This window comes from Cyprinodon variegatus, unplaced genomic scaffold (genome assembly GCF_000732505.1).
Source record: "Cyprinodon variegatus isolate N-32 unplaced genomic scaffold, C_variegatus-1.0 Scaffold260, whole genome shotgun sequence".
NCBI classification, from domain to species: domain Eukaryota; kingdom Metazoa; phylum Chordata; class Actinopteri; order Cyprinodontiformes; family Cyprinodontidae; genus Cyprinodon; species Cyprinodon variegatus.
In genome coordinates, this window is record NW_015150713.1 from 718,306 (window position 1) to 728,490 (window position 10,185).

Genomic DNA, 10,185 nt, shown 5'->3' on the forward strand with positions numbered 1-10,185 from the left:
TGTATATATATATATATATATATATATATATATACACTTGAAAAAGACACATGACCTTTTTTAACTCACTAAGCTCAGTAAATTGATTATATTATGTATAACAACTGAAGCTGTCTTGATACTGATAGATGTAATGTAAATAAACCTGCCTTGCCTTGAGATAGTGTACTTTACTTATTTCTTTCTTTTTTTTTTGTGGTTAGTTTAGCTAATTTTGCTTAGCTGTATCTGAATTTGCTTTTAAATTTCATGACTTGAGTTATTTTTTAGGGTATCCTACCACAAGCTTAACACAATTGCTTGCTGGATTGGGGCTCATTTCTCTAAGCAAACATGGCAAACCCTGTTTTTAATTGCTTTTCTATATACCGTATATATTTTTTTTTCATTAGAGTCACACAGCATACAATAATTTTGTTATAAGTATTATTATAAGACCTGTGCGTCATTTAACATGGCTAACCTTATAATACAGTCAAATTGTCACATACCTGAGAAATATGCAAAATACACCCATACAGTGCACAAGTTTATGGCACAAGTTTATGTTCTATGATGTTCATCCTGACCATGCACAACTGCAGGTGTGCTGCTTTCTCTCTTATCCTATAAATATAATTGTGGTGATTATGTCCAAACTCTTTCATTTAGCTATGGTTTTATTTAACACTTTAATTTTCAAGTTTCTGTTGGATTAATGGCTTTTTCCTCCATCGGTGACCTAGATCAGTGATTCCCAACCCGGTGTACTCGTACCCCTAGTGGTCGACGAGTGCATTGCAAGGGCTACATGAAAATATTTTATTTCTTAGGTAGTACAATAAAATAGGGCTGGAATCTGTTTTGCTTTGTGAGTACCCAATAAAAAAAATGAAACCAGCTTTTATTAACCAAAAAGTAAGTTTTTGTTATATGTTTGAGTTCAGCTGTGAAACACAACCAAACCAAGATGAGGAACAAACTGGAAGTTAAAAACAACCTGGATTAGTAATTCTTTACACAGATCTATCGGAGATCATCAAAGCAGCTCAGGGTGACTTAATTAGTTTTACTTTGTTTTCATCAAAACACCTAATTATAATTATTGTTCTGTATTTTGTTCCCAATTGATCAAGTTTAAAATGTGATTATATGGGAGTTACTCAAAAGACCTCAAGTTTTATAAATACAGGTTTGAAATAGGATTTTATTTTTTATTTATCTATTTGAATTCCTTACTAACTTTCAGGCAACATATTCATATTGGTCTTTTTGTTTGTTTTGTTTTGGTGTTTTTTTTTTTTTTTTAGATAAAATGCTTAAGAATTAAATGCTTGAAATAAAAGATTAGGTAACATAGTTGTTATTTTACAAGCAGTTGTTGTACGTTCTACTTTTGGACAATCATCAATAATTTTGACTGAAGGGGTACTCATGGTACGACAAAATAGCCAAAGGGGTACACAAGTCAAAAAAGGTTTGGAAACACTGGTCTAGATGATGAGACTCCTTTTTACTTCAGCCTGTATTTTTACAGTATTTAGTGATTTTTTTTTTTTTTTTGTTATTGACTTTGCACTGACTTCCATTTATTTCCATGGTCTTACCCTGACCCACACCCTTACCACACCTTAAATTTGTCGACTGGACCCAACAAGACCCTCAACACAGTATAGCATCAAAATCAAGTCCGCACAACAGCTCACACATCTGAACAAAATTTGACAAATTTGACAAAATTTTTGAAAATCTTTATTTAAAAAACTCATTCTGATGTTTGGCAAATGAAGATAGTTTTGGTAACCCTCACTGACTTAAAACATGAAAAATAATGCTGTGTTTCCTCTTTAACTTTCTTTCGTGTGGGAACTGTTGCTTGCAGTCTGTTAACAGAGAGGCTGGAGAAGTGGCTCCAGCTGATGTTAAAGTGGTCACCGAAGGAGCGAGGCAAAGACCCCAACGCTACCCCCAGTGACTGCTTCCTCCAGCTGGAGATGATACTCAAGCTCAAGGTGAGCCATTTCCACTTTTTCACTCTGTCCACATCAGGCATTGCTGACCTCATGTTACCCTGCTTCTCCAGCTGGTTCATGTCCTCAACATGATGTCTGCCAAAATCCTGATATATGCCATTTCTGATGATGAGACTGTGGCCAGCCTGCAGCTGAGAATTGAAAAAGACACCAACATTCCTGCAGCCAATCAGGAGCTGCTGCTGGAAGCAGGACTGGTTTTAGAAGCAAATGCACTGGCCTCCCAGTGCGCTGTAGATTACATGGTAATATTTTTTTACATCACTGCTGTAAGTTTGATACGATCTACAAACTTTGATTTGTTATTTCATTTTCCTTTAGGAGGTAGATGGACGACGGACAGACTATCCTCTTGTGTTTCTGTTCGATTGCTCCTCTTGCACTTATGAACCTCAGTTTAGTCCTCGAATCCTCCCTGAAAATGTTCGCTACATCCGTAAGAACACAGTCTCTCCTCTTTAAATAAATGGATTTAGAGAAACAGCCATTTTTCTGTTTGCTGATAAGTCCCCAAACATCATTGCCTCATCTTATTGTGTTTTTTTCTGTCTCAAAGAAAAAGATCCCAAGTGTCTTCTTCAGTACAGCCAGCTGAGGAGGACCTGTGGCCAGGTGTGGCACACCATTCGCTCTCTGAAGGAAGACTGGCAACGGCTGCAGCAAGGCCAGAAAGCTGCCATGTAGGACATACTACACCGTTTATCCACACATGTTGAAAACCACTCCTAATTTTTAGAACTCACAAGTGTTTCAGAGTTTTTTTAAAGCTGGAATCACTTAAGACATTTGCACATTTATGAAAATGTTCTTTCTTACTCCTTTTAGCATGAGCCTCCTGAGACACAACTCCACTTTGTCCAAACAGAAGATTGAGATGGTTTCAATGCACCAGAGACTGACAGCCAAGCTGGATTTCTTCAACACAAGCCTTCACATAGACATGGACAAGTACCAGGAACAGACAGCCACGGGGATTGGTACATGATGCCCTGAGATACCAAGTGTTTTATCCACCAAACATGTTAACTGAATAAAGAGATGTCTGCAGCTTTCACCTCAGGAATAGCTAATCGATCTAATACTAAATGTACCTCTTTATATCTAAAAGCTTCTGATAAACTTCTGAGTGTTTGGAGGGAAATGGAGCAAACTGCCATCAGCTGTAGTCAGGTACGCTGAGTATTATAAGATGCCTTTAAGGGTTTTTTGCTTCCTTTAAAGGATTATAACTTTTGTTTTTGAAGGCCCAGGTGACCGAACTTGAAGACGAGATGATGAAGCTGCAGCCAGACATCGTGGATGTGCAGAGGCAACGGAGCGGAGAGACTTTGGACACGCTGTGAGTCTGAAAATAAAATCAGGAACTTCTCTTTAAGCTGAAACATGGCTCACTTCTTTTTTTTTTATCCTCAGGGAAGGAAAAGCCATGGAGTTGTTCCGCAAACTCAGAGAAAAACCCAGAGGTTTGTACTTTTTTTTTTTTTTTCTTTTTCTTTTCTTTCAAGCATCAGCACTTGTCTCGGCTCCTGCATGTGGAAACAAACAACCCTCTGGTTTTCCTTCCTCAGACCAGAGGATGCCAGGAGACGGCATGGAGGCGGCGCGCCTAGTGGTTCAAGCAGTTCAGTTCTATGAAAAGAAAATCAGGGATTTCTACACAATCCTCAGGTACTCGTACACATTTACATCTGATATGTACATTACATTTTTGTACATTTACATCTGTGCTTGTGCATTTCCCTTTAAATACCATCTGAAAACTCTTCCTAAATTTTCAGAAACGTATATGTCAAAAAGGAAAATATGACCTTGATGCAGCCGTTCATAAGGATTCTTTTAATTTAACTCGAGAGCATTTAGTTTTTTCATCAATCCCTCCAACTCGCTAACAACCCCTTAAGATATATAACTAAAGACTTGTTAAGTTCTAAAAACAAATTAGCATTGGTTTAAAAAAAAAAAGATTGATGTCGCCACAAACATGAGGCAGAGTTCATCAAAATAAGAGATTCAAAAATAAGTTCAGAGAAGCGACACGAAATCATGATGGAATAAAAAAAATTTTTAATTCTTAAAATAAACGCATTTGTTCTTGAATTGAGGAGGTAAGCGAGACACTTTGCCAATTAAACAAGACAATTTTCATTTAAAATAAAAAATATTTGCATGGTCTAATTTCAAGTGCATATTTTCTAATTATCTAATTTATGAATAAAATCCTCATTCTATTGGCAGATAATCTTATTTTCCTACTCAAACTAAGGGTAAATACACTTAATGTAAGACATTATTTTTTGCAGTGTAGCTCAGAAAGGAGGCTATCAATAGCAGACTGTGAAAAAAGCAGTTAGGTCCAGTTAACCATCTGGAAGCAGCTAAATCTAGAACCTAGTTTGATGGGATAGCTTAACAAGCACATACAAAGTAGATAAATATGGAAGCTAGAAAACTAAACAATTACTAAAACACCTCTTTGAGCTTTAGACATATGCATGATGCTATGTCCAAACCAAGATATGTGTAAATTACATACACCATAAATGTGCTGCCAGAACACTTCCCTACACCAGACCCAAGGCCACCGGTTCCCAGCTAGTGTTTAACATTTCATTTGAGTCTTAATCTGTGTGGAGTGGGGCCTTAAAATATTGTTATTTTTTTTGTGCATGCTACAGTAAGACTGCAATGTGCCGCCACCGTGTGATGGAGCTGCTGCCGAAGGTGGAGGAAGTGGTCCAGAAGTTGGCAGAGAGTGAGCAGGTCCTGATGGGTCTACAGGAGAGAAGACAAAGGGAGCTGTGGAACCTGCTGAAAATCGCCTGTGTGAGGATGCATGAACTCTCTCACCCGATCAGTTTGACACAGAAGAGAAGCTTGAAAACACAAGAGGTTGACATTTAGCAGGCAGAGCCAGTGAGCAGCTGATGTGTGAAACAGAATCATTTTATTTTAATGCAGAGCAAAGTTCGAAGCCCCGTGAGCGGAAGTCCCGATGGACTCCGAACGCCTTCATCAGTGCCTCCTCTGATGACCCCCAGACACAGCGTACAGCAACTGTGAGTATGCCTAGACACAAACATTCAGCTCGGTAACATTATGAAATTTTGATAAACATTCATATCCACTACGAGGCCCAAAAAAGATCACCTTATTATGGAATTATTTTGTGAACTGAAGATTTTGATCTGATTTTTTTTTCCTTCTATCTGCTCTTTAATATTATGCATGCATGCCTTTGAGTTTTCTGGGAATACAGGGTCACAGACGTTGTGATAAGCGTGTTAACGTCATCAATAACATCACATAGACATGCTGATGAATCATGGTTGATGTCTCCGCAGGGATGAGTCTCTAGTTGAGGAGAGCAGGACATTTGAGAGTCGCCTCCAGAGTTTACTGCAGGAAACTATCCAGGAATCAGAGAGCAGCATGGAGGTGTGTGTGGTTTCATACTGAAAGTACTGGTTTATTATACTGCTGTGAGTTATTCAAGTCTTGTTTTTTTGTCCTAGATGCTGAAGGAATGGACGTGGCTGCGAGGAGATCAGAATTTCTCCAGTGACCTCGCCTAAAATGATATTGCTTAAATGTCCCTGTGCTGCCCCCGTGTGGAGGGCAATTGTACAAGCAGGTGTATGTACAGTCAGTTGTCTGATTTGGTGAATTAAATAAATAAATAAATTGAACATTATTGATCTCACATTGGAGAAATCTATCTCTGCATTTAACCCATCCCCTTGGGGAGCAGTGGGCTGCCATTGTGCAGTGCCCGGGGAGCAGTGGGGGGTTAAGGGTCTTGCTCAGGGACCAATTAGACTTTTAACTTTCAGGTACATATTTTTCCTTTTAAGTTTTCTATCTGGTTGCTTATGGGGATTATTAAGAAATACTGAAGTTAAGAAGAACTCAGTATTTTTTTACATTTTGTAAAATAATTATTTTACTGGGACTGACCTTATAGATTCTTTTTTTTAACTAAACTTTTACCACAGGGTTTGAGATCTTAAAACACTTAACCACCAAAAAATGCTTATTTTTTGCTCAGTTTTACAAAGAGTTAAGATGATTTGGATTTATGTGTTTTGACAACAATGCAGGATTTTTCCATCTTATGTATACTGAAATAAATTCAGTCCATCCTATATTGTGTCTTGTGATAATTTGTTTTTAGTAAACGAATTGTTATCCACAAAATAATATATAGTGGAAAACATTAAAGAATATTAGGCCCAACATACTGTTAGCCCTGAAAACCTCTTTGAACCAGCGCAACTGTCAGAGAAATAATATACTTCTTTTATACTTAGGTTTAATAGATTATTGGCTGTTATTTAACTGACTTTCAAATTTTACTTTTATTTGGCATCCTCTTTTTCGCTTTTAAATCAAAAACAGATCATATTTCACTGTTTTCTTTATTTCAGTCATCTTTGGCTTTCATTATCATTTCTTATCTGGCTCACATCAGCAGATAGATTTAACTGAATACTTTTTTATTTCATGACTTTTTAAAGCAGTTTCTTTGCACCAGACTTTGGGACATTCTTACAAGATTAATGCCACGTTCTGGGAAATCTGTCTGAATATTATCAGCTCATCCCAAATATACCTTTGAATTATTGTTGTTTCTTTTTTTTTCCCCCTTCAAACAGGGAATGATTCTAGAAAGGTGGCGGAGATGATCATATGAACGTTTTCAGGACCAAAATAAGAAAATTAAAATAAGGAAAAATATATATACATCTCCAAATGTTGGTTGTTTTTTGTTTTAAATTCCAATATTCCCAAAATGAGAACCCAGACAGATTTCATAACCTTGATGGTTTGGAGATGGTTAACATGTCAGCTGTTATCTGCATCCAGAACTCTAAATCTGTAGCTTGACATTTTAAGCTTGTATCTTACAAAAAGATTTTAAAAAAACAAGGGGCAAGCTTAGGATTTTTCCATCTGAATCTTATGAAAATAGAATGAGAGGCTTTTATTTCAAATTAAGATCCAGCTTAATCTACCTTTAATCTAGCCTTAGTTTGAAGTTCTTAGTTTAAGAGTAACTGTTTTCATCCTTTCTATAAAAACTGTATAACTTTGCCCTATGGATAACGACACAGGTGGTGTGGCCACCCTGGTTTATGACCGGCAGAAATCCCCATGGTACCTGTGATCCCAACAACTGTGCTTCCTTCTGTGGTCGGAGGTGTTACTCAGATGCCTTCATATGTACTGTTTACCCCTTTTAAAGTTTTTAAGGGACTAGTGTGTAGTTTTTTTTTCCAAAAGAAGGCTGACAGAAAAGGGGGAGAGACATCCAGTAAAGGACCACAGGTTGGATTCAAACCTGGGTCGGGCACGTCGAGGACTAACGCCAGCTGCACGTCCCCGTTTACCTTTTTTAACTGGTTGTTTTCATCTGACTGAAGTGATCTCAACGATAAAAATGTAACAGAAACCAACAGGCTGGTGTTGTTTGACAGTCTTTATTTCATTTATTCAATAAAATTAGTTAGAGGTCCAAAGAGTAGACAATAGTTCTTATATTTCCACAGCATAGTTGTGAAACGTGACCAAGGCTGAAACATGATGTTGACACTGAGATTCAAACTGCATTCAACCCCTATTTAAACCAAATGGGGCCTGGAAAAAACAAAACAAAACTATATTTCATTTTTTTTTTCCACCAAACTCTCTCCGATCTATATTGCAATTGATTTTCACACACTTTATCAATAGCCTGGATATCATGCAAAAAAACCAAAACACTCCAAAACAAGCAGCCTATAAATATCCTAACATGATACAACTGAGCATAACTGAACTAAAACAGACAGTTAAATTAAAAACTGTGCCTCAGAACTTGCTCTGGTTAAAAGTGCACTTTAATCTGTTAAAACTGTGTTTGTGCTGTATGCTCTTAGGTTTAGATTTAAAGTTGAACATATTTTAAAATGTAAAAATAAGTTATGATTGGGTGACAGTTACAGTACTGGAGGTCTTGGAGGCTACTTGGGTTTGAAGGTTAAGGCCAAAGAATGTGTGCGTGTTGGACTGGGAGGATGTATTCACATGTTGCTTAGTGGGTCACTGCAGTTTCGTCACATTGAGGGCTGCGTATTTTGTTTTTTTCCTCTCCATTTTCTGGCAGGTCTTTACGCCTCCAGCTCGAATCCCATGCCGACTTTGTGTCCACCGCTGTTCACGCTCTTCCCATCGATCAGCGCAGAGAGAGTGAGTTTCACTCCTGCCGGGAGAGAGAATTATAAAATGTGGACTTCAATTAACTGCAGGTCTACAATTCGAATTGTTTCTGCTGTAAAATTAGTTTTTTTTATGTATGATTGCGAACCTGGCCTGAGGGTTTGCGTGTATCCAACTCCAACAAGGCAGGCATTGCTGACCTTTGCCTGTGAGGAGAAAAAACACCAGTAAAAATCTATATTTAAGGCATTATAAATGAATCATAATGAAAAGGTGCAGCTTTCAATGAATTATGTTATTTCGTACAACACACTGCAAAATACTGAAACCTAAATAAGTCTTTTTTTTTTTCTTAAAATAAGTGCATGTTTTCTTGAATTGCAGAGGTGAGACCCTTTGCCAATGGAGCAACATAATTTACACTTAGAATAAGAAAAAAAAACAATTGCATTGTCTTATTTCAAATGCATATTATCTAGTTATCTTATTTTAATAGTAAAAATATTCATTCCATTGGCAGATTATCGTGTTCACCTACTCAAATTAAGGGTAACTGCATTTATTTTAAGAAGTTTTTAATTATTTCTAGATCATTTTAAGAGTGCAGAATTTGGCCAAAATACTGAAAAGACATGAATTTGCTTTCATTTGGGACAAAACTGCTCAAAAACTCAGAAATGTTAATCATGAAATATTTTGTGAATAACTAATAAAAACTCATTATCTTTGATAAGGAAAAAAGGGAAGGGAAATTCTATAAAATATGTATCACAGTTTGTATGTATTCCTTATTAAAATGACTACAGAGATGTTTCATATGTGAGGCACATTAGCTTAGCATAACTGCTCTTTTTAAAGGATGTTTGCACTGTGCAAACCTCAGACATTTGGTTTGGTTTCTTCCTGACTACAGAAGTGAGACTGAAACCTTTTAAGATCTGAAGAGCTGTCTAATGCGCTCAGAAGGAAGACTGCAGTTACCTTTAAGGGTGGTAAAGAAATGAGGTTAACAAGTGGAGGAAAGACAACTGCCAACTATCTACTGTCACCAGGTTCACCCTCAGATGCTTAGGAAACACCTAGAGATGCTACAGCATGTCCTGCAACAGGCTCTCTAATGACTGGTTTGGAGTTAGGAAATGTCTTGAGCTCTGTGATGACTAATTGAAAGTCCATAAACAAATAAATAAAACATCAAATTTTAGAGGGTACTTAAGATAAAGATTTTATGATGGGAGCAGCAGCAGTGATTTTTAAATATATCTTTCTAAAGAGGGATTTTAACTTTAAATTCATTTCATATGTCTCTTTCTTACAGACAGGGAGGCATCCTTATCCAGCTTGTATTTGGCTCCGATTCCAAAGCGTGTGTTGTTGCTTCCTGCTGTCCATGCAAGGTTCACTGCTGTCTCCAGGTTGCTGTTCACCTTCTGGTAAATGGAGCCCCCAAACTCTGTGCCATCATTACTAAGAAAAAGAAGATGAAAAGGCATACTTAGAACTGACACGCTAAAGGCCCATTTGCACTACAGGCACCAGGGTAGGATTCTAACGTCATTGTGTTTTTTTTGTGTATTTATAGGGGCAAACACAAAAATTCCACAGAAATGTACACGAGAACAAGACACTGCTACGGAAGTAGCTTATATATATTTCTTTAAAGAACAAACTTTAATAGAGTTGTGTGAAGGGAGACTTCCGAGAATTTCAAATGGTTTCATCATTATTAGATTATAATTCACAAATTTTTAATACATTTTTTTTTTTTGGCATCTAATGTTTTTATTTAATGTCAAAAAGATTTTAAAAAAACAAGGGGCAAGCTTAGGATTTTTCCATCTGAATCTTATGAAAATAGAATGAGAGGCTTTTATTTCAAATTTAGATCCAGCTTAATCTACCTTTAATCTAGCCTTAGTTTGAAGTTCTTAGTTTAAGAGTAACTGTTTTCATCCTTTCTATAAAAACTGTATAACTT

The 10,185-nt window shown here is 36.9% G+C and overlaps 2 protein-coding genes across 6 annotated transcripts in view; one reads left to right on the top strand and one right to left on the bottom strand.

Moving 5' to 3' along the window:
• ikbkb (inhibitor of kappa light polypeptide gene enhancer in B-cells, kinase beta) overlaps window positions 1-5,676 on the top strand; it is a 33,044-nt gene extending 27,368 nt beyond the window's left edge. The window contains exons 9-21 of the mRNA XM_015382565.1: window positions 1,820-1,991; window positions 2,063-2,257; window positions 2,334-2,448; window positions 2,569-2,692; window positions 2,838-2,989; window positions 3,121-3,182; window positions 3,257-3,351; window positions 3,426-3,475; window positions 3,581-3,680; window positions 4,688-4,835; window positions 4,971-5,068; window positions 5,354-5,447; window positions 5,525-5,676. Coding sequence (XP_015238051.1) covers window positions 1,820-1,991; window positions 2,063-2,257; window positions 2,334-2,448; window positions 2,569-2,692; window positions 2,838-2,989; window positions 3,121-3,182; window positions 3,257-3,351; window positions 3,426-3,475; window positions 3,581-3,680; window positions 4,688-4,835; window positions 4,971-5,068; window positions 5,354-5,447; window positions 5,525-5,584 — 1,465 coding nt within the window. The 3' untranslated portion in view covers window positions 5,585-5,676. The remainder of the gene's footprint in view (window positions 1-1,819; window positions 1,992-2,062; window positions 2,258-2,333; window positions 2,449-2,568; window positions 2,693-2,837; window positions 2,990-3,120; window positions 3,183-3,256; window positions 3,352-3,425; window positions 3,476-3,580; window positions 3,681-4,687; window positions 4,836-4,970; window positions 5,069-5,353; window positions 5,448-5,524) is intronic.
• A 1,799-nt stretch (window positions 5,677-7,475) lies between these two features.
• Window positions 7,476-10,185, bottom strand: part of vdac3 (voltage-dependent anion channel 3) — a 12,806-nt gene continuing 10,096 nt past the window's right edge. For all 5 annotated transcript variants that reach the window (XM_015382612.1, XM_015382610.1, XM_015382609.1 and 2 more), the window contains 3 exons: window positions 9,524-9,674; window positions 8,356-8,413; window positions 7,476-8,250 (listed from right to left, as the gene is read on the bottom strand). In XM_015382612.1, coding sequence (XP_015238098.1) covers window positions 8,159-8,250; window positions 8,356-8,413; window positions 9,524-9,674 — 301 coding nt within the window. In that variant the 3' untranslated portion in view covers window positions 7,476-8,158. The remainder of the gene's footprint in view (window positions 8,251-8,355; window positions 8,414-9,523; window positions 9,675-10,185) is intronic.